Source organism: Lolium perenne, chromosome 6 (assembly GCF_019359855.2).
Source record: "Lolium perenne isolate Kyuss_39 chromosome 6, Kyuss_2.0, whole genome shotgun sequence".
Lineage (NCBI taxonomy): Eukaryota > Viridiplantae > Streptophyta > Magnoliopsida > Poales > Poaceae > Lolium > Lolium perenne.
Genome location: NC_067249.2, coordinates 12,197,218 through 12,224,631, shown reverse-complemented (window position 1 = coordinate 12,224,631; position 27,414 = coordinate 12,197,218). Strand labels below are relative to the sequence as shown.

The 27,414-nt window shown below is 46.1% G+C and overlaps 1 protein-coding gene across 1 annotated transcript; it reads left to right on the top strand.

The window, feature by feature from the left end:
- The first annotated feature begins 24,968 nt into the window (after nucleotides 1-24,968).
- LOC127308871 (high-affinity nitrate transporter 2.1-like) lies at nucleotides 24,969-26,976 on the top strand. The gene has a single exon (XM_051339775.2). The coding sequence runs from the start codon at nucleotides 25,073-25,075 to the stop codon at nucleotides 26,594-26,596; it is 1,524 nt and encodes a 507-aa protein (XP_051195735.1). The 5' UTR covers nucleotides 24,969-25,072; the 3' UTR covers nucleotides 26,597-26,976.
- Nucleotides 26,977-27,414: the final 438 nt, after the last annotated feature.

Sequence of the window (27,414 nt, the reverse complement as noted above, 5' to 3'; positions counted from 1 at the left end):
TTTTGAGTGGGGCGCAGCCCAAGATCATGCTTTTGATGAACTTAAGAGATTGTTAACTTCTGCACTGTTGCTTGCACTTCCTGATTTCAATAAGCAATTTGAGATTGAATGTGATGATAGTGGTATTGGAATTGGTGGTGTGTTGATGCAAGAGGGTCGCCCAATTGCATATTTTTCTGAGAAACTGTCTGGTGCTAAGTTGAACTATCCTATATATGATAAAGAATTGTATGCTTTAATTAGAGTTCTTGAGGTTTGGCAACATTATTTGTGGCCAAAAGAATTTATCATACATTCTGATCATGAAACTTTAAAATACCTGAAAGCTCAATCTACTTTGCATAAGCGTCTTGCTAAGTGGGTTGAGTTCATTGAGTCTTTTCCATACATTATCAAACATAAGAAGGGAAAAGATAATATTGTTGCTGATGCTCTATCTAGGAAGAATATGCTATTAACTCAACTTGATGTTAAAATTCCTGGATTAGAAGTACTATGTGATTTATATGCTACTGATCATGATTTTGCTGAACCATATCGCTTATGTGCTCTTGGTAAAGCATGGGAAAAATATCACATACATGATGGGTTCTTGTTTCGAGCTAACAAACTATGTGTTCCAGAATCGTCTGTGCGTTTGCTCTTATTGCAGGAATCACATGCTGGAGGTTTGATGGGTCACTTTGGGTGTGAGAAGATGCTACTCATGCTCGCTGATCACTTTTATTGGCCAAAGATGAGGCGGGATGTGGACAGGTATGTGAGGAGATGCATTACTTGCAACAAGTCCAAGTCCAAGCTGAAGCCTCACGGTTTGTATACTCCTTTACCGGCACCTACTACACCATGGGAGGATATAAGTATGGATTTTGTGTTGGGTTTGCCGCGTACTAAGAGAGGCCATGATTCTATATTTGTGGTAGTGGACAGATTTTCTAAGATGTCACACTTTATTGCCTGCCACAAAAGCGACGATGCGTCGCATATTGCTAACATATTTTTCAGGGAGATTGTTCGACTACATGGAGTCCCGAAGACTATTGTTTCTAATTGTGACGTGAAGTTTATGAGCTACTTCTGGAAGACACTATGGGGAAAGCTAGGGACAAAGCTGCTGTTCAGTACTACTTGTCATCCCCAAACTGATGGTCAAACTGAGGTGGTGAATAGAACATTGTCACAACTATTTAGATCCATGATCAAGAAGAACCTGAAGGAGTGGGAAGAGTGTTTGCCGCATGTAGAGTTTGCTTACAACAGGGCGGTATATTCTACCACGGAGTTGTGTCCTTTTGAGGTGGTGTATGGTTTCAAACCCATTACTCCACTTGACTTGTTGCCTTTGCCCATACACGAGAGAGTTAATATGGAGGCATCCAAGAGGGCAGATTTTGTGCGTAAGATCCATGTGAAGACTAAAGAGTTGATAGAGAAGAAAGGCAAGAGCAATGCTGCAAGGATGAACAAGAAGCGCAAAGAGATGTTGTTCAAGCCTGGTGATATGGTCTGGGTACATTTTCGCAAGGATAGGTTCCCGAAGCTGCGGAAGTCTAAGTTGAAGCCTCGTGGTGCTGGTCCTTACAAAGTGCTTGCCAAGATCAATGATAATGCATACTCGATAGATCTTCCAGTTGATGAGTTTGGTGTCAGTAATTCTTTCAATGTTGCTGATTTGACACCATATGACGGAGAAGACCTTGGAGCGTCGAGGTCGACGCCTTTTGAAGGGGGGGGGGAGATGATGAGGACATCCCTACTACACCACTACCTCCGTCATTGATAGATGAAGATGAACCTGCTGTGAAGCTCAAGTCCAATGAAGTTCGGATTGGACCAATTACAAGGGCTCGTGCGAAGCTACTTAAACAACAGGTGAACTTGTTTCTAAACGGTACTTTGATTGATGAGAACTTTATACTGCCTAAGTCCTATTACTTATGTATCATCAGGTATCAAGAGGAGACGAGCATCGCACGAGGAGGAGAGGAGCAGCTGGACATGAAGACGGACGTCAAGATGGACGTGAAGCTGGACATGGAGCTGGACATGAAGATATCTCATGGACGCGCGAGGGTGGAGCGGGAGGCATGCGCAAGAAGAGAAGAAGACGTCCAGGCCGGTCCAGCACCCGGTTAGACCGGCCGCCAGACCGGCCAGCCCGGTCCCTGGCCCGGTTGACCGGGCGCCAACCGGATGCAAAGCTCGTACCGGATCAAAACCGGAAAACCTCGCAACTTCCCAGTTTCCGCCCGGTTGACCAGACGCCAGACCGGCCGATCCGGTTGGCGCCCGGCCGACCGGACCCCAGACCGGACAGCCCGGTTCCTGGCCCGGTCAACCGGGCGCCAACCGGACCAATCCGAGTCTGTCTCGACCAGATCTGTTCTGGGTCGGTTATTTTCGTATTTTTTCGACCTGAGGTCGTCCTGAACTCCTATATAAGTCACCAGGACGCCCCCCTAGCTGCTTTAGACCACGTTTAAGATAAACCCTAGTTCTTAGTTGTTTGCTTATGCAAAACTATTGAATCCCTACACCATATTGCTTGATATTGTGTAGATCCTGAAAAAGTCTTGTGTGATCTGCTGTTCCATTGGGAATTAGACGGTTGCAACTTACCGCTTCGTGGTCGGCGGCTACGTGCGCAAGTGTGTGGAGTTGCGAATATCTTGCAGGGTTGAGAGCTGTTGCATTGGCGACAGGGACCAACCGAGAGATCTCGTTGCGTCATACAAGTTATCATCCACTACATCGTCGTGTTTCTCCGCTGCCATCACCCCGTGATCATCATCACCACCGTTGCTTACTGAGAAGATCGGGCCACCCCATATCAGAAAGTGCCGATGTTCTGTATCTGATGGGCTAAGAGCGTCACAAAAGAAGACCGGTATTTCACCACTATATTTCTACCTGAAGCCAACAAATCAAAGTCCACGAACGCCACCGCGCAGAATGATCCATGGGTACTGGCAGAACACGTGCACCAATGCTTCTTCATAACCGACCCATCCAGGACTAGTCGTGTTATCGTGAGGAGAGGCAAGAGGACAATCATCGGAATGGATGGAGTCGCCAACGAGGAAGACTTCGAAGGACAAGTCGGAGACCCAATGATGGAAGAATCCGAGGACGAAGACACAACATACACCACAAGAAGAAGCAGGACCACGCTACCGAGGTCAGGCCGACCCTTCAAAAGAAGAAGTCACGACACGAGGCGAAATTATTCAACGACGAGTAAGAAAAGCAAGAAGAAAGTGAAACACTCTTCTCGATCGATGATGTAAAACTTTATTTGCAATGTATTACTCATATTTTGTGTAATTCATAACTACTCATATGGTCATGGCTAATATTTTATGTATAACTAATATTAATTGTGTTTGTCAATATTTTTTGTATGTATAACTCTTTTTTTTTTTTGCATATATAACTCATGCATATTTTTTTGCTATTATCTTGAAAAGATAAGAACATAAATGGACCCTTTTTTCGCATGCAAATGCTCCACTTTAGTGTGGTTCGCCTAGTTGCTCTTAGCTTGTCTTCCCAGATCGTTAAGGAGGGGACGCCGACCATCGCGATAATGGACCCCTTCTATATGCGGGAGAGCATCATCTGCAACGCTGGGGATCGGGCGATTGCCACTGATGTCTACGTTCCCCCTCCTTTCCTGTAGACAGTGTTGGGCCTCCAAGAGCAGAGGTTTGTAGAACAGCAGCAAGTTTTCCCTTAAGTGGATCACCCAAGGTTTATCGAACTCAGGGAGGAAGAGGTCAAAGATATCCCTCTCATGCAACCCTGCAACCACAAAGCAACAAGTCTCTTGTGTCCCCAACACACCTAGTAGGTGCACTAGTTCGGCGAAGAGATAGTGAAATACAGGTGGTATGAATATATATGAGCAGTAGCAACGGTGCCAGAAAATAGCTTGCTGGCGTGTAGTTGATGGTGGTAGTATTGCAGCAGTAGTAACACAAGAAACAAGAAACAAGCAGTAGTAACGCAGCAGTATTTAGGAACAAGGCCTAGGGATTACACTTTCACTAGTGGACACTCTCAACATTGATCACATAACAGAATAGATAAATGCATACTCTACACTTTTGTTGGATGATGAACGCATTGCGTAGGATTACACGAACCCTCAATGCCGGAGTTAACAAGCTCCACAATTTGTTCATATTTAAGTAACCTTATAGTGTAAGATAGATCAACAGATTAAACCAAGTACTAACATAGCATGCACACTGTCACCTTCATGCATATGTAGGAGGAATAGATCACATCAATATTATCATAGCAATAGTTAACTTCGCAATCTACAAGAGATCATGATCATAGCATAAACCAAGTACTAACACGGTGCACACACTGTCACCTTTACACACGTGCAGGAGGAATAGAACTACTTTAATAACTTTGCTAGAGTAGCACATAGATAGTAGTGATACAAAACTCATATGAATCTCAATCATGTAAAGCAGCTCATGAGATTATTGTATTGAGGTACATGGAAGAGAGATGAACCACATAGCTACCGGTACAGCCCCGAGCCTCGATGGAGAACTACTCCCTCCTCATGGGAGCAGCAGTGGTGATGAAGATGGCGGTGGAGATGGCAGCGGTGTCGATGGAGAAGCCTTCCGGGGGCACTTCCCCGCTCCGGCAGCGTGCCGGAACAGAGACTCCTGTCCCCCAGATCTTGGCTTCGCGATGGCGGCGGCTCTGGAAGGTTTCTGTGGGTTTCGTCGAACGCATCAGGGTTTTCGCGATGGAGGCTTTATATAGGCGAAGAGGCGGCGCAGGAGGGTCGAAGGGGCGACGACACCATAGGGCGGCACGGCCAGGGCCTGGGCCGCGCCGGCCTATGGTCTGGGGGCCCAGTGCCCCCCCTCTGGTCCTTCCCGGGTGTTCTGGATGCTTCCGGTGAAAATAGGAACCTGGGCATTGATTTCGTCCAATTCCGAGAATATTTCGTTACTAGGATTTCTGAAACCAAAAACAGCAGAAAACAGGAACTGGCACTTCGGCATCTTGTTAATAGGTTAGTTCCAGAAAATGCACGAATATGACATAAAGTGTGCATAAAACATGTAGATAACATCAATAATGTGGCATGGAACATAAGAAATTATCGATACGTTGGAGACGTATCAGCATCCCCAAGCTTAGTTCTGCTCGTCCCGAGCAGGTAAAACGATAACACAGATAATTTCTGGAGTGACATGCCATCATAATCTTGATCATACTAGTTGTAAAGCATATGTAGTGAATGCAGCGATCAAAACAATGTATATGACATGAGTAAACAAGTGAATCATAAAGCAAAGACTTTTCATGAATAGTACTTCAAGACAAGCATCAATAAGTCTTGCATAAGAGTTAACTCATAAAGCAATAAATTCATAGTAAAGGAATGAAGCAACATAAAGGAAGATGAAGTTTCAGCGGTTGCTTTCAACTTGTAACATGTATACCTCATGGATAGTTGTCAATGCAAAGCAATATAACAAGTGCAATAAGCAAGTATGTAAGGATCAATGCACAGTTAACACAAGTGTTTGCTTCTAAGATAGAGAGAAATGGGTAAACTGACTCAACATAAAAGTAAAAGAAAAGGCCCTTCGCAGAGGGAAGCATTGATTGCTATATTTGTGCTAGAGCTTTGGTTTTGAAAACAAGAAACAATTTTGTCAACGGTAGTAATAAAGCATATGAGTTATGTAAATTATATCCTACAAGTTGCAAGCCTCATACATAGTATACTAATAGTGCCCGCACCTTGTCCTAATTAGCTTGGATTTACATGGATTATCATAGCATAGCACATGTTTCAACCAAGTGTCACAAAGGGGTACCTCTATGCCGCCTGTACAAAGGTCTAAGGAGAAAGCTCGCATTGGATTTCTCGCTTTTGATTATTCTCAACTTAGACATCCATACCGGGACAACATAGACAACAGATAATGGACTCCTCTTTAATGCATAAGCATTCAACAACAGATAATATTCTCATAAGAGATTGAGGTTTGTTGTCCAAACTGAAACTTCCACCATGGATCATGGCTTTAGTTAGCGGCCCAATGTTCTTCTCTAACAATATGCATACTCAAACCATTTGATCATGATAAATCACCCTTACTTCAGACAAGACGAACATGCATAGCAACTCACATGATATTCAACAAAGATAATTGATGGCGTCCCCAGAAACATGGTTATCGCACAACAAGCAACTTAATAAGAGATAAAGTGCATAAGTACATATTCAATACCACAATAGTTTTTTAAGCTATTTGTCCCATGAGCTATATATTGTAAAGGTGAAGAATAGAAATTTTAAAGGTAGCACTCAAGCAGTTTACTTTGGAATGGCGGAGAAATACCATGTGGTAGGTAGGTATGGTGGACACAAGTGGCATAGTGTTTGGCTCAAGGATTTTGGATGCATGAGAAGTATTCCCTCTCAATACAAGGCTTAGGCTAGCAAGGTTATTTGAAACAAACACAAGGATGAACCGGTGCAGCAAAACTCTCATAAAAGACATATTGAAAACATTATAAGACTGTACACCGTCTTCCTTGTTGTTCAAACTCAATACTAGAAATTATCTAGACTTTAGAGAGACCAATTATGCAAACCAAATTTTAGCATGCTCTATGTATTTCTTCATTAATAGGTGCAAAGTATATGATGCAAGAGCTTCAACATGAGCACAATAATTGCCAAGTATCACATTACCCAAGACATTTATAGCAATTACTACATGTATCATTTTCCAATTCCAACCATATAACAATTTAACGAAGAAGAAACTTCGCCATGAATATTATGAGTAGAGCCTAAGGACATACTTGTCCATATGCTACAGCGGAGCGTGTCTCTCTCCCATAAAGTGAATGCTAGGATCCATTTTATTCAAACAAAACAAAAAACAAAAACAAACCGACGCTCCAAGCAAAGCACATAAGATGTGATGGAATAAAAATATAGTTTCAGGGGAGGAACCTGATAATGTTGTCGATGAAGAAGGGGATGCCTTGGGCATCCCTAAGCTTAGACGCTTGAGTCTTCTTGATATATGCAGGGGTGAACCACCGGGGCATCCCCAAGCTTAGAGCTTTCACTCTTCTTGATCATAGTATATCATCCTCCTCTCTTGACCCTTGAAAACTTCCTTCACACCAAACTCGAAACAAACTCATTAGAGGGTTAATGCATAATCAAAAACTCACATGTTCAGAGGTGACACAATCATTCTTAACACTTCTGGACATTGCTCAAAGCTACTGGAAGGTAATGGAACAAAGAAATCCACCCAACACAGCGAAAGAAGCAATGCGAAATAAAAGGCAGAATCTGTCAAAACAGAACAGTCCATAAAGACGAATTTTAAAAAGGCACCAGACTTGCTCAGATGAAAATGCTCAAATTGAATGAAAGTTGCGTACATATCTGAGGATCACTCACGTAAATTGGCATAATTTTCTGAGTTACCTACAGAGAATTTTGCCCAGATTCGTGACAGCAAGAAAACAGTTTCTGCGCAGTAATCCAAATCTAGTATTGACTTTACTATCAAAGACTTTACTTGGCACAACAAGACACAAAACTAAGATAAGGAGAGGTTGCTACAGTAGTAAACAACTTCCAAGACACAAATATAAAATAAATTACTGTAGCAAAATAACACATGGGTTATCTCCCAAGAAGTTCTTTCTTTATAGCCATTAAGATGGGCTCAGCAGTTTTAATGATGCACTCGCAAGAAATAGTAGTTGAAGCAAAAGAGAGCATCAAGAGGCAAATTCAAAACACCTTTAAGTCTAACATGCTTCCTATGCATAGGAATCTTGTAAATAAACAAGTTCATGAAGAGCAAAGTAACAAGCATAGGAAGATAAAACAAGTATAGCTTCAAAAATTTCAGCACATAGAGAGGTGTTTTAGTAACATGAAAATTTCTACAACCATATTTTCCTCTCTCATATAACTTTCAGTAGTGTCATGAGCAAACTCAACAATATAACTATCACATAAAGCATTCTTATCATGAGTCTCATGCATAAAATTATTACTACTCCCAACATAAGCATAGTTATTCTTATTAATTGTAGTAGGAGCAAATTCAACAAAGTAGCTATCATTATTATTCTCATCAAGTGTAGGAGGCATAATATTATCATCATAAAAATTACTCTCCATAGTAGGCGGCACTAAAAGACCAATATCATTATAATCATCATAAATAGGAGGCAAAGTATCATCAAAGAAAATTTTCTCCTCAATACTTGGGGGACTAAAAATATCATGCTCATCAAAGCCAGCTTCCCCAAGCTTAGAATTTTCCATATCATTAGCAACAATGGTGTTCAAAGCGTTCATACTAATATCATTGCTACTAGCATGCAAATAAGATTCCATGGGTTTTTTAATTTTCGCATTAAACCATTCATGTCTTGACTCAGGAAATAGAATAAAAAGCTCACAGATGTTTTCCATTATGCCTTACTAGTGTAAACAAGAAACAAAAAGTTGCAATTGCAGGATCTAAAGGAAATAGCTTCGAGTACTTACAGCGCCGGAAAATAGCTTAGTAGCCGAGATACGGAGTGTGAGTACCTTTTACCTTTCCTCCCGGCAAGAACGGCGCAGTAAAATATGCTTGATGTCTACGTTCCCCCTCCTTTCCTCAGAGCAGTGTTGGGCCTCCAAGAGCAGAGGTTTGTAGAACAGCAGCAAGTTTTCCCTTAAGTGGATCACCCAAGGTTTATCGAACTCAGGGAGGAAGAGGTCAAAGATATCCCTCTCATGCAACCCTGCAACCACAAAGCAAGAAGTCTCTTGTGTCCCCAACACACCTAGTAGGTGCACTAGTTCGGCGAAGAGATAGTGAAATACAGGTGGTATGAATATATATGAGCAGTAGCAACGGTGCCAGAAAATAGCTTGCTGGCGTGTAGTTGATGGTGGTAGTATTGCAGCAGTAGTAACACAGTAAAACAGTAAACAAGCAGTAGTAACGCAGCAGTATTTAGGAACAAGGCCTAGGGATTACACTTTCACTAGTGGACACTCTCAACATTGATCACATAACAGAATAGATAAATGCATACTCTACACTTTTGTTGGATGATGAACGCATTGCGTAGGATTACACGAACCCTCAATGCCGGAGTTAACAAGCTCCACAATTTGTTCATATTTTAGTAACCTTATAGTGTAAGATAGATCAACAGATTAAACCAAGTACTAACATAGCATGCACACTGTCACCTTCATGCATATGTAGGAGGAATAGATCACATCAATATTATCATAGCAATAGTTAACTTCGCAATCTACAAGAGATCATGATCATAGCATAAACCAAGTACTAACACGGTGCACACACTGTCACCTTTACACACGTGCAGGAGGAATAAAACTACTTTAATAACTTTGCTAGAGTAGCACATAGATAGTAGTGATACAAAACTCATATGAATCTCAATCATGTAAAGCAGCTCATGAGATTATTGTATTGAGGTACATGGAAGAGAGATGAACCACATAGCTACCGGTACAGCCCCGAGCCTCGATGGAGAACTACTCCCTCCTCATGGGAGCAGCAGCGGTGATGAAGATGGCGGTGGAGATGGCAGCGGTGTCGATGGAGAAGCCTTCCGGGGGCACTTCCCCGCTCCGGCAGCGTGCCGGAACAGAGACTCCTGTCCCCCAGATCTTGGCTTCGCGATGGCGGCGGCTCTGGAAGGTTTCTGTGGGTTTCGTCGAACGCATCAGGGTTTTCGCGATGGAGGCTTTATATAGGCGAAGAGGCGGCGCAGGAGGGTCGAAGGGGCGACGACACCATAGGGCGGCGCGGCCAGGGCCTGGGCCGCGCCGGCCTATGGTCTGGGGGCCCAGTGCCCCCCCTCTGGTCCTTCCCGGGTGTTCTGGATGCTTCCGGTGAAAATAGGAACCTGGGCGTTGATTTCGTCCAATTCCGAGAATATTTCGTTACTAGGATTTCTGAAACCAAAAATAGCAGAAAACAGGAACTGGCACTTCGGCATCTTGTTAATAGGTTAGTTCCAGAAAATGCACGAATATGACATAAAGTGTGCATAAAACATGTAGATAACATCAATAATGTGGCATGGAACATAAGAAATTATCGATACGTTGGAGACGTATCAGCCACCCAGCAGGTCGAGGATTTCATGCTGGCGAGCATTAAAAAGGGCGGCATTCTCATCCCTTACTTCCCCGAGTAAGTAATCACTCGCTAGTCCCCATCACCATTCTATCCTATATCTCCATTTGCATTTGCAAAGGTTAATCCGTGTGTTTTCCGCAGAGACAAGCTCTGCACCCTCATCGTCGTGCACCCGCAACACTCGCATGCAGTCTATCTCGACTCGGGTAGGGACCACAAGAAAGACTACGCCCACATCAAGGCCCTTCTCAATGATGCTCTCACCGGCTTCGCCAACAAGGCAGGCCCCCTCAAAGTAGAGAGGAAATCCTGAGGAGGCTTGGTCTTAACCCACACAACCAACTTCGCCTGCCTCAAGCAATCGAAGGAAGACAATGGGATGGATGCGTGGTACGCCATCTTTCAAATGCAGAAGTACATATAGTAAGCAGATGACATGTTGCTGCCAGAGACTCTCAGAAACAGGTTTGCAAACATGGCGGATGTCCCTGATAGAGAGCTGAGAAAGAACTGGGGTTGCATCCAACAGTTGATTTGCACGATAATCCTGTAGGATGTCAACAATAGGTCTGGCGAGTTCTTCTACGGCTACGGTCTACCACCTAATGACGAGATAGAACTCTGCTTGGAGATGTCGCGTCATGAGAGGCCGCTCAACTCGCTTGGGGGCTGCCGTCCATTCCCCCCTAGGCGTACAACCTGATCCTACGACGGGAACTCTATTGCTAAAGCTTGAACGATATGTCCACGAACTTCCGTAATTTAATAATTGCTATATATTCCGATAGAATCGACTTGTCGCCTTTATTTAGCTTGTATGGATGTGCATATGAACCTGTGTCTATAGTTTCATTTACTTTGCTATATATTTCAAGATTATGGCGTGTGTACCTTAATCATTATTTGCATTTACTCGACCCTTACTTGCCTCGTATTTGGAGTTCGCCGATGATTAGAATGTTTGGTCACTCGTACACTCGGGGGTGGAGCCAGTGAGTCTTGGTGTTATGGCCACAAATATAAATCTATTGTGCATCCTACCTAGCCTCACTGACTCCATCCCTGGATGTTAATATTTGTTTCGACCGACAAAGTATGAGGCACATGCTATTTACTTCGTACTACTTGTCTTATATTTGAGTTGGCACTTCTTAATTGTGTTGGCCGATGATTAGAATGTTTGGTCACTTGTACACTCTGGGGTGGGGCCAGTGAGCCTGGTGCGATGGCACAAATATCAATCTCTTGTGCATCCTACCTGGCCTCGCTGACCCCATCGCTGAATGTTAATACTTGTTTCGACCAACAAAGTATGAGGCACATGCTATTTAGTTCATACTACTTGTCTCTTATTTGAGTTGGCACTTGTTAATTGCATTGGTACTGACGTTTTATTTGTCTTGTGCATGGAGATGCCGATGACATATGTCCTGTACAAGGAGAGGGTTACTGGAGTCTACGATGACTGGGAGGACTGTCGGAGACAGGTGCACCGCTTTAGCGGCAACAGCTACAAGGGATACCCCACTAGGGTGGAGGCGGAAGGAAGATACACGCGTTATCTAGCGGGAGAGAGGAGGGACATGAGGAGGAACCGGATGAAGACCATGGCCTTCGTGATGATGCTCATCGTGACCATGTTGGTCATGTTCTGTGTGATTGTAGTTTAGGTTAGTAGCTATATTGTGAGGTGTATGACAACTATGTACCGAGACTTGTAACTTTATGAAACTTCGTCGTTCGATGTTGCATATGCACATGTGTTGTATGAATCAACATTTCGAAACGATACTTGCGTATTTGTGTATTGATACCGAAATGAGACTTGGCTCTATATGTGCTTCTCATATTGCATGTACTACTGTATAAATTTGCAAATATGCATTGTAATACGCTGGAAAAAAGCTATAAAATTGTATATTCGAGTACTACTGCCGACACACCTACATGCCCTACTACCGGCACACAAGGCACGCGCCAGTGCTGGCATCCCTACTGCCGGTGCAGCTGCACGTGCGCCAGTGGAATAGGTTAGTTGCCGGCGAATCAGGGCCGGTGCGCCGGCAGTAGATGCCTTACCGCCGGCGAACACCCAGTCGCGCCGGCAATGCCCAGTTATCACCGGCCCGTTCGCACCGGCGGGCTTTGGTGCGCCGGCAATAGGCCAATTAGGTGCGCCGGCAGTAGGCCTTTCCCTTGTAGTGTACCAAGATACTGGCTCTCTGGGTTTGTGTTGCTAAGTTCAAAGGTACCGGAGTTCAGAAGGAAAGGTACCGGTTTCCCGGTACCTTGGTTACTGTAGCCTGTCGGCACTTTGGTCAAAGATTCCATCAAGGGCTAGAGGACAAGGATGAGCGAAGCGCCACAACTTTAAACAAGCCCTAGCGACAAAGCAGATGATGACGCAAAAGATACCGGACGAGGTCATCAGTCCCTGATTAAAGTCAGAACCGGTGGCAGCTGGGCCAAAGTAGCTTTATAAAGTAGCTTAGCTTATCCTAGATTCCATTAGGGTTTCTCCCCTTGTAAGCCACCCTCTCCCCTATATAAGGATAGGGGGCACACCCCTGCGCGGGACGGACAACAACGAAGAGAGAGAGAATCTAGAGGGAAATTGTACCGTACTGTCTTCAACCTCTGGCCATTTGGCTAAGCTCATCAATACAATCCGGTTTCTTTTTCACTTTCCCTGTAACACAAACCCTCTCCCGAATCCTCTAGCAAACATTCGGCCCCAACTTAAGCCATCCTATGGCATCTACCGTTCCACCACGACGACAAGGACCGAGAATTCTAATCTCATCAACTAGGTGAACTAGGAGGTGCATCATAATATTGAAGAAGGATGGTGGGAACAACAACTCGAAGCTGACAAGACATTCGACCACATCAACCTGTAACCCTGACAAAGTTTCCTGATCCATTACCTTCTGAGAAATTGCATTGAGGAATGCACATATCTTCACAATGGCTAGTCGAACATTTTCTGGTAGAAGTCCCCTCAATGCTACCGGAAGCAATTGTGTCATAAGCACGTGGCAGTCATGAGAATTTAGGTTCTGGAATTTTTTTCTCCTTCATATTTACTATTTCCTTTATATTCGACGAGAAACCAGACGGAACCTTGATACTAAATAGGGCTTAAAAAAGATTTCCTTCTCTTCTTTGGTAAGAGCGTAGCTGGCAGGCCCTTGAAACTGCCCTGGATGATTGCCGTCTCATCCTTTATGACGTTGCTGGTCCTCTCGTGCCTCTGTTGTATCTTTTGTCTTCCCATACACGCCCGGGAAATCTAGAATATTCACACAAAGATTCTTGGTCAGGTGCATCACGTTGATTGCAGAGCAGACTGCCATGACTTTCCAATATTCTAGCTCCTAAAATATAGATTTCTTCTTCCACATGGGCGCGTGTCCGTCAGCGTCATTCGGAACATGTCGACTGCCTGGACCCTTTCCAAAGATAACATTTAAATCCTTGAACATGCAAATACATCAGCACCACTACGGGGGATAGGCTTCTGACGGGGTTCTGCCTTCCAATTCAAATGCTTGCCTTTTTTCCTTAAGGCATGCCTGCGCGGAACAAAACGACGATTGTACAGGTACACATTTTTCCTACTTTTTCCAAATATTTACTTTCCGTCTCATCTAAACAGTGTGTGCATGCATTGTATCCCTTGTTCATCTGTCCTGAAATGTTACTAAGAGCAGGCAAATCATTGATGGTTACGAATAGCAACGCTTGTAGGTCAAATTCTTGTTCGGTGTGCTCATCCCACACACGTACACCTGGTTTAGCCCACAACTCCAAAAGTTCATCAACTAATGGCCTTAGTTACATATCAATATCGTTGTCGGGTTGCTTTGGGCCTTGGATAAGCACTGGCATCATAATGAACTTCCACTTCGTGCACAACCAATGAGGAAGGTTGTAGATACATAGAGTTATGGGCCAGGTGTTGTGACTGCAGCTCTGCTCCCCAAAAGGATTCATGCCATCTGTACTTAGACCAAACCATAAGTTCCTTGCCTCACCTGCAAAATCCGGGAACTCTCTCTCGATATTTCTCCACTGCCGACCATCAGCGGGGTGCCTCAATATCGCGTCTTTCTTACGTTCTTCCATGTGCCATCGCAACAACTTGGCATGCTCTTTGTTTCTGAACAAACGTTTCAACCGTGGTATTATGGGAGCATACCACATCACCTTCGCAGGAACCCCTCTTTCTAGGTGGCTCGTCCTCAACATCACCAGGGTCATCTCTTCTGATCTTATAGTCGCAATGCACCACATATCGAGCATTTATTCAAATTCTCGTACTTCTCACTCCGGTAGAGGATACAGTCATTAATGTATGCATATATCTTCTGCATATCTAATCCTAGAGGGCAGACAAGCTTCTTTGCTTCATACATACTGGCGATAAATTCGTTCTTTCTTGAAGCAGCTTCTTTAATATTATAAAAAAAATTCAAATCCCGAGTCAGTCACACCGGCCTCTGCCTTCCATTTCAGCAATTCCAATATGCTACCCAGCTTTTTTGCCCAGCTTCACAACCTGGGTACAACAATTTTTGGTGGTCCTCTAACATCTTGTCGAACTGCAACCTCTCCTTATTTGTGACACAGTCTCTCCTTGCATCAGAAATGGCCTGACGAAGATCATCATCACCAGGCTCATCTGGTGCCCGTTCTTCACCTCATTCTTCTTCATTTTCTTCCATTACGGTATCATCGTATTCAGAGAACATAGATCAGTAGTTGTCATCGTTATCTTCGTCATCGCCGTCTTTCATCATAACCCCTTCTTCTCCGTACTTGGTCCAAACATTATAGCGGACATGAATCCGTGCTGAAGCAGGTGGCTCTGAATGTCTCTTGAGCAAGAGTATTCCTTCTCATTCTTACATTTTAGACATGGGCAGCAAATAAAATCTTGCTTCGACTTGTTGGCCTCGGCCACAAGCAGAAAAGATCTCACACCCTCTCTGAAAGCGGGATCGCATCGGTTACATTACGTCCATGGATGACTCATCTGCACCATAAGTACAATTATGTATCAAATGCAATCACCATGCTAAAAGTAGTATTGTGCGAACTATATATATGATAAAATAGTTGCTAACCTTTTAGGACCAAAAAGAGGAGAAATCTTATTAAATAAAATCAAGTAGCATCCTCAGAAACATTTCATCAAACACCTCTTGTGCACATGAAGAAGAAAAAAAACAAGCATAAACCTCCACCTTTCACCACCAAGGAAAAAAATGTAGGGAGGTGGGATGGGGGGCTGGCTGTGTATATATAGGCCTGGACCTTTTATCCCGGTTTGTGGCTCAAACCGAGACAAAAAGGGTGCCAGCAGGCCACAAACCCTTTTGTCCGGGCCCGATCCACCACCCGCGATGATACGGTGGATCCTAGCCAATCCACCTAAGTTGATGCCCGATCTTTCACAGCGAGAACCTGGGGTAGAGAATCCTCCCAACAACGCGATGAACGCAGCCTGGAGAAGAGGGAACGAATCCAGCAAGCAACGGATCGATGAACGATACGCCTCAAACCAAGAGCTAGACAATCCTTGATGAACACAAGAACCTTCGCAGCGGATAATATAGATAACGGCAGCGCCGTACCCCCGGAGGGATGATACACGTGATTACACGCTATAGGGAAACCCTAAACTTTTAGACTAAACTTGTTCTTAGCTAAACCCTAGCCGTGCCATCTCCTTATATGAGAGGGAGAGCTGGCCGGCCGGCCCCCTTATTGGGCCTAACCTAGTTCGACTTGGACATGCCCAAGTCAAACAGACTCTATTAAAACCCTAGATGGCCCACAGCATGACCTGGCTACATTATTATCTCCTAATAACTAGATTATAATAAACTACTGGTACAACCTTAGACCCAAATATCATATCAATGGCTGTCCTAGAGTACCAGGCCCGGATATCCATATCATCTCTCCCCTTCTTCAAGAAGCGTTGTCCCCAACGCGTGAGGGTCTTCTGGAAAAAGGTGACGTGATATGAATATGACACGTCCTCGCCGTCCTCAAGTCTTGCTTGCCTTCCACACCACATCCTCCCTCGCGGCCTTCTCGACTTGATACAGCACTTGGCGCCTCCTTTCTTCTCCATATGAGCTTGGCCTTTGGCGCCAATTCCTTCTTCTTACGAGGTATTGATGGAACCCTGTGTCGCTGAACATGACCCTGCATAAGATGTGTAATGCCTGGGCCACATAAATGTCTCACACATCCATCCTTGCCTCGATGCATCCGCGGTGTCGCGGAAAACTGGACTGCAGTATACCGAGCACGGTAGTGCCGCTGCCCACTGTCTCCACTGACGCGCTGCGCCACAGCCGGTCTGGGCGCCGGTTGACCGGTCGGCTGACCGGCCCGGCCGGTCCTGGAGCCGGTCGGCCGGCCCTGGCACCGGGTGGAAACCCCATCAACACTGGTTTGTCGAACCTTCTCGCCTCCCACTCCTCCCACGCGCATTTGCGCCATATGTACTGGAACATCATCAGCACAAACATCATCAGTCTGCATACTAGCATCAACACAAACTGGAACTGTAGCACATGCTGCAACATCCACATCAACAACAAGTGTAGCTTCATCCGGCTTGTCACCAACAAGAACTGTCTTGTCATCTACAGGCATGGCTGAAACAACACCAACATCAATGGTCGGAACATCATGCACTTCTTGCTGCACTTTAGTCTTGTGCAACTTCTCTTTACGCACCACTAACTCCACATCGGACTTGATATGATCATCACCCATAGGCTTCAAAGTCCGCTGTTTGCCACCATGCATAAAAGAATATGTATTTGCTCGCCCAGCATGTGTCACATTACAATCATACTGCCAAGGACGCCCAAGTAGCAATCCACACACCTCCAATGGCAACACATCGCAATCGATCTCATCAACATAATCATCAACTATAAATGGCACACGCACCTTGTGAGTAATCTTCAGCATACCACAGCTATTCAACCACTCAAGACGCTTAGGTTCAGGAAGACGCCATGTAGACAACCCCAACGCTGCCACCATCGCCTTGCTAATGCCATTAGTACAGCTACCACCATCAACCATCAACTTGCAAGCTTTGCCCTTTATAATGCACTGAGTCTGAAACAAACTCCACCGCTGAACCTTGTCAATTGCCTTGCAAGCATCATCTTGTACCTTCTTGAGTTGCATATTCAGCCCGCTCAATGGTACATCCTCCTCAATAGTCACAATAGTGCTCTTGGTATCAGAGCCAGGTTTCATCTCGTCTGAAGATTTCACCTCGATCGTAGTGACTGTTGGTAGTGGAACAATCTCCGGAATAGGAACTATGCACTTGTCCACTTTCTCTATTGCATGTACAACTCGGGATGACTGCTCACTCTCTTCCATGTATGGTAACACAAAACCAGCACGAAGAAAAGTTTTGTAATCCTCCCAAGTTTCAGCAAATTCACCTCTGTCCACCGCATCCTCCCAGTCACGTTCCAATGCCTCGTCCACACGCCGTATAGCAAGATAAAAGGCATAAGAACTATTGAACTTCCTTTTGTATGTGCGGCATCGAGCAAAACCCAACTCCATGTTCCTCTCCCAATCTTCATATTCCTGAACTGTCGCAAGACGGTGTAAATACCAACGAAGACGGGATGGCGGACGTTGTTCTCCCTTCAAGCAATCCAGATAGTCATTGAAAACCTTACTAGATTTCATGTCACGCGAACACCGTATGCCAAGCTTATCGTCTGAAGACAATGCAAGAACAGTAGTAGCCTCAAGTAGCATCGCCGGAGATGAAACAGGAGCAACAGGAGAAACCGCCGGAGAAAAAACCGCAGCAGTCGGAGCCCACTCGGCCCAGGGCCCGGTTAGACCGACCTCCAGACCGGCCTGCCCGGTCACGGGTCCGGTTGACCGGTCGCCAACCGGATACATCGCACCGGAACACAACCGGACGAATTTTTGCGAACTTCCCGGTTTGCCGCCCGGTTGACCGGCCCCCACGCCGGGCTGCCCGGTCTGTGGCCCGGTTGACCGGATTTCCGACCGGATTTTTCCTGGTCGCGAAATTTCGTCTTCTTCCCGATTCCGGTCGCGATTTTTCGCGATTTTGACCTCCGAAACAGCCATGGATGACCTCCAAACTTCACCAAACTATGCCAAACTTCCTCCAACCAACCTCCTTCGACCGAGAGCCAAACTCCTCCGATCTTAGAGCCAAACTTCTCCGATGCAACCCGATCAAAGAGATCGATCAACAACACCTCGCCGTGAGCAACCCAGAAAGCTGATACCACATGATACGGTGGATCCTAGCCAATCCACCTAAGTTGATGCCCGATCTTTCACAGTGAGAACCTGGGGTAGAGAATCCTCCCAACAACGCGATGAACGCAGCCTGGAGAAGAGGGAACGAATCCAGCAAGCAACGGATCGATGAACGATACGCCTCAAACCAAGAGCTAGACAATCCTTGATGAACACAAGAACCTTCGCAGCGGATAATATAGATAACGGCAGCGCCGTACCCCCGGAGGGATGATACACGTGATTACACGCTATAGGGAAACCCTAAACTTTTAGACTAAACTTGTTCTTAGCTAAACCCTAGCCGTGCCATCTCCTTATATGAGAGGGAGAGCTGGCCGGCCGGCCCCCTTATTGGGCCTAACCTAGTTCGACTTGGACATGCCCAAGTCAAACAGACTCTATTAAAACCCTAGATGGCCCACAGCATGACCTGGCTACATTATTATCTCCTAATAACAAGATTATAATAAACTACTGGTACAACCTTAGACCCAAATATCATATCAATGGCTGTCCTAGAGTACCAGGCCCGGATATCCCAAGTCAAATAGACTCTACTAATAACCCTAGATGGCCCACAGCATGACCTGGCTACATTATTAATTCCTAATAACAAGATTATAATTAACTACTGGTACAACCTTAGACCCATATATCGTATCAATGGCTGTCCTAGTGTACCAGGCCTGGATATCCTCATCATTAGATGATACGGGGTTTTGGCCCGATCTTTCACGGTGCAACTCCATGATCCATAGGACCTGATAATTCTCCCAACCACGTGAGCAATACACGCAACCTGGAGATGGGGAACGCCAATCCGGCGAGCAACTCGACGAAGAACGCCGAACCTCAAGCAGAATAGACACACCAAAAAGCTCGACTACCCTTGACAGATTCAAGGACCTCCGAGAACACACGATCACTCTTGACAACTCAAGAACTCTCATATCTTTATTAGATAACGGGACGAACGTCCGAGACGCCGTCACGCACGCCGATCCCATAGGAACGGAGATAACTGAACTCGAGGTTCTACATTATTTTGATTTCAATCTAAAGCTGGTCCCCTAACCCTAGCCGCCCCACCTCCACTTATATGAGGGGGAGGGTGGCCGGCCAACCCCTATTGGGTTGGGGCGCCCACTCATGGGCCTAACCCTAATTTGACTTGGACAGGCCCAAGTCAAATAGACTCTACTAATAACCCTAGATGGCCCACAGCATGACCTGGCTACATTATTAATTCCTAATAACAAGATTATAATTAACTACTGGTACAACCTTAGACCCATATATCGTATCAATGGCTGTCCTAGTGTACCAGGCCTGGATATCCTCATCATTCTCCCCTTCTTCAAGAAGCGTTGTCCCCAACGCGTGAGGGTCTGCTAGAAAAAGGGTAATCAGATAAGAACATCACCGATCGTCATCCTCAAGCCTCGCCAGTCTTCCACACCACATCCTCCCTCTCGACTAGCTTGACTTGCCCTTGGCGCCCCTTTGGTCTTCGACGCCATCAACCTGATGGAGACACAGGCATCCTCCAAATACAAACTGAAAGTGCAACATGCATATCACCCAAGACACACAGAACAAATTCCTGCACGCCATAGATCCAAATAAACTGAACACAACCAGGTATGCACCCTTCTGAACACCAATGTCGTCCTTCTTGAAGAGCAAACTTCCTTCCACGACGAACAAACAACAACAACATCGAAACGCTGCAGGTCTGGACGCCGGTAGTACCGCAGGACTACACGCCGAAACGGTCGGACGCCAGCCAAACCGGCCCAGAGCCCGGTCTGACCGGCCTGGGAACCGGCCCAGCCGGCCTGGGGCCCGGTTGACCGGCCTGGTAACCGGTCGCGGCGCCAGCCGGTTGGCGCCCGGTTGGCCGGACGTGGGACCGGCCCGCCCGGTTGTGGATCCGGTCGGCCGGGCGGCGAACCGGATCGGACGGATCTGTCTTCTTCCTTGCGAAATTTGCTGCCGCGGCACAGATTTTTGACGAAACTCTGCCATGGCAGACCTCTGGTAGCGCTCCTCCTTCCTCTTCCTTGCTTCCGCCTCCTCCTCCGCATGAACGAAGGCTTCCTCGATCTTCACCAACAATATGGCGGCGACGTACCCAATGGTATCCACTCCAAATCGAGAAAAACGATGACGAACAACAAACAAAACGCACCGTGATCAACCTAGCGCTCTGATACCAAGATGATACGGGGTTTTGGCCCGATCTTTCACGGTGCAACTCCATGATCCATAGGACCTGATAATTCTCCCAACCACGTGAGCAATACACGCAACCTGGAGATGGGGAACGCCAATCCGGCGAGCAACTCGACGAAGAACGCCGAACCTCAAGCAGAATAGACACACCAAAAAGCTCGACTACCCTTGACAGATTCAAGGACCTCCGAGAACACACGATCACTCTTGACAACTCAAGAACTCTCATATCTTTATTAGATAACGGGACGAACGTCCGAGACGCCGTCACGCACGCCGATCCCATAGGAACGGAGATAACTGAACTCGAGGTTCTACATTATTTTGATTTCAATCTAAAGCTGGTCCCCTAACCCTAGCCGCCCCACCTCCACTTATATGAGGGGGAGGGTGGCCGGCCAACCCCTATTGGGTTGGGGCGCCCACTCATGGGCCTAACCCTAATTTGACTTGGACAGGCCCAAGTCAAATAGACTCTACTAATAACCCTAGATGGCCCACAGCATGACCTGGCTACATTATTAATTCCTAATAACAAGATTATAATTAACTACTGGTACAACCTTAGACCCATATATCGTATCAATGGCTGTCCTAGTGTACCAGGCCTGGATATCCTCATCATTAGGACCCATATATGGATATCCAGGCCTGGTACACTAGGACGGCCATTGATATGATGAATAAGTCTAAGGTTGTACCAGTATTTTATCATAATCTTGTTATTAGGAAATAATAATGTAGCCAGGTCATGTTGTGGGCCAAATTAGGGTTATTAGAGTGTCTGTTGGGTTTGGGCCTGTCCAACCCAACTAGAGCTAGGCCCATAGTGGGGCGCCCCAGCCCAATAGGGGCTGGCCGGCCACCTCCCCCTCATATAAGGAGATGGCACGGCTAGGGTTAGGGGAGATTAGATTGAATCCAGAATATGTAGAACCTCGAGTTCAGTTATCTCCGTTCCTATGGGATCGGCGTGTGTGACGGCGTCTCGGACGTTCGTCCAGTTATCTATCAATAAAGGTGTGAGAGTTCTTGAATCTGTCAAGGGTGATCATGCGTGCGAGAAGGTCCTTGAACTGTCGAGGGTTATCGAGCTTGGCGTGTCTATTCTGCAAGAGGTTCGGCGTTCTTCGTCGAGTTGCTCGCCGGATTGGCGTTCCCCATCTTCAGGCTGCGTGTATTGCACATGTGGTTAGGAGAATTATCAGATCCTATGGATCATGGAGGTGCACCGTGAAAGATCGGGCCAAGTCTCCGTATCATCTTGGTATCAGAGCGCTAGGTTGATCACGGTGTAGATTGGTTTGTTGTTGGGTCGCGAGGAAGTGCAAAAATCGCGAAAATCAGCCAGGTTTGCGCGAGGACGAAGAGCAGATCCGTCGGAAGGCCGGCACTGCCGGCCCTGCATGGCCGGCACTTCCGGCGTGGCCGGCACTGCCGCTTGCTGCTGGCCGGCACTGCCGCTCCATGTGCTGGTTCTTGTGTCAGATCGGTTCAGGAGAGAAGGCGTGCAAGAGTCCAGCAGATGCACGTTGTTTCTCCATCGTGTGTGGACTCTCCCAGGCGAAGTGCTGCATGGTTATTTTTGGCTAATTGGGATTTGGGACGTACATCTCGTGGTCTAAGGAAGCTGTGCAGATTCCAAAAAAAAAAAAGCAGTGTACGGATCAGTTTTTGGTGCACGGGCAGAAAAAGAAATGCGAAAATAAAAGGAGACAGTGGTTTTTAGAAGATTGCATACTCGGGTGTGTTCAGCTTATTTGGATCCATGGCGTGCAGAAGTTTGTTCTGTATGTTTGGGTGATATGCATGGTGCACTTTCAGTTTGTATTTTGGAGGATGCCTGTGTCTCAATCAGGTTGATGGCGTCGAAGACCAAAGGGGCGCCAAGGTCAAGTCAAGCTAGTCGAGAGGGAGGATGAGGTGTGGAAGACTGGCGAGGCTTGAGGATGAAGACCGGCGATGTTACTTATCTGACGTCACCCTTTTTCTAGCAGACCCACACGCGTTGGGGACAACGCTTCTTGAAGAAGGGGAGGATGATGTGGATATCCAGGCCTGGTACACTAGGACGGCCATTGATATGATGAATAAGTCTAAGGTTGTACCAGTATTTTATCATAATCTTGTTATTAGGAAATAATAATGTAGCCAGGTCATGTTGTGGGCCAAATTAGGGTTATTAGAGTGTCTGTTGGGTTTGGGCCTGTCCAACCCAACTAGAGCTAGGCCCATAGTGGGGCGCCCCAGCCCAATAGGGGCTGGCCGGCCACCTCCCCCTCATATAAGGAGATGGCACGGCTAGGGTTAGGGGAGATTAGATTGAATCCAGAATATGTAGAACCTCGAGTTCAGTTATCTCCGTTCCTATGGGATCGGCGTGTGTGACGGCGTCTCGGACGTTCGTCCAGTTATCTATCAATAAAGGTGTGAGAGTTCTTGAATCTGTCAAGGGTGATCATGCGTGCGAGAAGGTCCTTGAACTGTCGAGGGTTATCGAGCTTGGCGTGTCTATTCTGCAAGAGGTTCGGCGTTCTTCGTCGAGTTGCTCGCCGGATTGGCGTTCCCCATCTTCAGGCTGCGTGTATTGCACATGTGGTTAGGAGAATTATCAGATCCTATGGATCATGGAGGTGCACCGTGAAAGATCGGGCCAAGTCTCCGTATCACGCGACAAAAGGTTTCTAACGGACCAGGACAAAAGGCCCCGTGCCCTCCAGCTGGTTTCGGGGCGACGTGATCAGGCCATTTGTCCCGGCTCCAGACTGAGCCGGGACAAAATGCCTAGACGAAAGCCCAATTTTCTACTAGTGACATAAAGTAGAAGGAGAGAAAGCTTGGTGGCAAACAATGCACACGATTAACAATCCCCCGGCAGCGACTCGTGGGGTGCGCTTTTCCCTAACAATCATAGCAAGTCATATGTAGGAGGTTTGTCTCAAAACTTCATGTGCGATAGGCCCGCACATAGCACACACTTCGGTATGATAGACCATGCGTCATTTGTTGCACACGCTTGTTTAAAGTGAATCGTCTTCGATGTTGTCAACATTGTAGACCGTATAGTTTCACAGCTTCAAACATGTGTGACTGGTCACATTGCATCGTATTTAGCTGCTTTGTGCCTTGACTAGGGCCAGGGCTGTTAAATAGCCCGATCTGTATTAGTGCGGCACACGTGGAGCTATTACAATTGTCAATTTTGTAACTGCGCTAGATGTCACAATGATTCAATTAGAAAACTATTTTTGTTATGAATACACATGTAAGATATATTGACAAATGAATACTTCACAGCTTCATGTTCTAAGTTACATAATAAGTTGATTCTTGTTTACTTAGGGTATTTAATTTGTACCATAGAAGCAGAAACAGATAAATTAGCACATGTTCCTATTATGTTAAAATATAATGATATTTAATGCTCTTTTTTTTTTTGCGGAGAATGATATTTAATGCTCTTTAATAGTTTAACCTGAAGTCTGTGCAATACAACTACGAAACTAATTCTTCTATAAGCCCTGTCACGCTGTAAGAAGAAAAAGAAATAAAATCCAATATGTTCTACTGCGCAAAGATCATCCACATAATTCCAGTTTGTAGTATCAGAAGGATATAGGGCATTAAATTTGGCAAAAAAATTTATTTTCTTCATCTTATTCTGCTTGCTACTCTGCAAATCCGAATTTCCCCTGTGTATCAGCTGATGTCAATGGGTGTTAAGTAAGTTCTACACGTTTACCTCTTCGAAGGTACGTAGGGCTAACTGAAAGTCAAAAATAAAAAGGTACGTAGGGCTAACTGTGCTAAAATTTGTTAAAGCTCTTCCTTTGCTAAATCAAAGTTGCATCTTTTCCTGCGCGGGAACTGTGCATATGAATATTCCGATCCTTGGTCGATCCCACGGGTCGAGGACAGAAGAGAGATGCGGCGACGAGGTTAATTATCCCGTTGATTATTTCATGCCCTCTCGACTTTGCTGTTGTATGCCCCTTGTTTAATCCCAGAGGTGCCGTACTATGATTCCGTCAGATGCAGTACGGTGGTTAATTAATAATTACACGATATACTAATAAAGAAATTATCATCCGCAAAGAGATGTTGATCCCAATGCCTTGTCAACTGTGATGGCCTACAAATGCTATAAATACGGCGCCAATGAGAGATGAGAGCATAAGCCACATTGCCATTACATTGCAAGCGAAGCTCGAAAGCAGCACCAGGAACCACAATTAGCTACTCTTAGTTGCCAGTGCAACTAGGTAAGCTAGACAAAGAAAGGAGAGGAAGATATGGAGGTGGAGGCCCGAGGTCAGCGCGACGGGGCGGCGAGCAAGTTCTCGCTGCCGGTGGATTCAGAGAACAAGGCCAAGTCTTTCAAGCTCTTCTCCTTCGCCAACCCGCACATGCGCACCTTTCACCTTTCGTGGATTTCCTTCTTCACCTGCTTCGTCTCCACATTCGCCGCTGCACCATTGGTGCCCATCATCCGCGACAATCTCAACCTCGCCAAGGCTGATATTGGCAACGCCGGTGTAGCGTCAGTGTCCGGCTCCATCTTCTCAAGGCTTGTCATGGGCGCCGTATGCGACCTCCTCGGTCCACGCTACGGCTGCGCCTTCCTCGTCATGCTCATTGCGCCCACCGTCTTCTGCATGTCACTCATTGATGACGCAGCAGGGTATATCACGGTCCGCTTCCTAATTGGCTTCTCCCTCGCCACGTTCGTGTCATGCCAGTACTGGATGAGCACCATGTTCAACAGCAAGATCATTGGCACAGTCAATGGACTGGCGGCAGGGTGGGGAAACATGGGTGGTGGTGCCACTCAACTCATCATGCCGCTCGTATTCCATGCCATCAAAAAGTGTGGTGCCACCGCATTCGTGGCATGGCGCATTGCCTACTTTGTGCCGGGGATCATGCACATCGTCATGGGTCTACTAGTTCTCACAATGGGGCAAGATCTCCCTGATGGTAACCTTGCAAGCCTTCAAAAGAAAGGAGATATGAAGAAAGACAAGTTTTCCAAGGTTTTATGGGGCGCTGTCACAAACTACCGGACATGGATTTTTGTTCTTCTCTACGGATATAGCATGGGTGTCGAGCTCACCACCGACAATGTCATCGCCGAGTACTACTTCGACCACTTCCACCTAGATCTCAGCACCGCTGGCACCATCGCAGCCTGCTTTGGCATGGCCAACCTCGTTGCTCGCCCCGCGGGGGGCTACCTCTCAGACCTCGGTGCTCGCTACTTTGGTATGCGTGCTCGCCTCTGGAACCTCTGGATACTCCAGACTGCTGGTGGTGCCTTCTGCGTCTGGCTCGGTCGCGCAACCGCCCTTCCAGCATCGGTCACCGCCATGGTCCTCTTCTCCATTTGTGCCCAGGCTGCCTGTGGTGCCACCTTTGGTGTTGCGCCCTTCATATCCCGGCGGTCCCTCGGTATCATCTCTGGGCTTACAGGTGCTGGTGGCAATTTTGGCGCGGGGCTTACGCAGCTGCTTTTCTTCACGTCATCTCAGTACTCAACTGGCACTGGTCTGCAATACATGGGCATCATGATAATGTGTTGCACGCTTCCCGTCGCATTTGTGCACTTTCCACAGTGGGGCTCCATGTTCTTCCCTGCCAGCGCTGACGCCACCGCGGAGGAGTACTATGGGTCCGAGTGGACAGATGAGGAGAAGAAAAATGGACTCCACATTCCGGGGCAAAAGTTCGCCGAGAACTCCATCTCGGAGTGTGGCAGGCGCAACATCATCCTCGCCGCGTCTGCCACCCCGCCGAACAACACTCCCCAGCACGCATAAGACTGGGTTGTCATTCACGCCTGTACCATCTGCGGGTAATGAGGCTTATATGAGTTTATTTTCTGGTACACTTCAAGGTAAATCGTTTCTTATTGTGAAAGCACAAATTATGGTTTCTGCATTCATGCGAGGGCCCTTGTTGTCTGTAATTTACCACACTTTTGATTTGTATTTTTTTTGAGAGGCACACCTTCGAATTTTGATGTATCAATGTATATCTCCATTTGTTCTTGCTGGCAAATAAGCTGAAATATTTGATGGGCCAACAGAAGGGGAGTTTGTTTTGTCCAGCGAGGATAACTCCTGCCTCTGCATCGATGTACATGATCATATATTCTTAAATATTGAAAAAGCCAAGCATTGATGCAGAAATGTCAAGCATCCATCCGAATATATATAACATCTTACAAAAAGGAAAGAAAAAACCTGAGGCCATCCACTATAGACAGGCCTCACGAAAGCATCTCACGCAACCTACCACCAAACTATCATGTGGATCATAATCGAGGGACAAAGCAACTTGAGATCTAACAAAGGCAACTCCCTCAACATAATTTAGAGAAAGCTCTCAACATGAAACTAATCTTATGTATATTTGAGGAGCTGTCGGGGCTGAAAATTAACTTCCACAAGAGTGAAGTTTTCTTCTTTGGCAACGCAAAGGAATTTGAGACGGATTACATAACTCTCTTCGGGTGTGAGGCCGGTTCTTTTCCATTTAGATATTTGGGAATTCCAATTCATCACCGCAAACTAAAAAATAGTGAATGGAAGGCCATCGAGGATCGTTTCGAGAGGAAATTCGCAAGTTGAGTGGG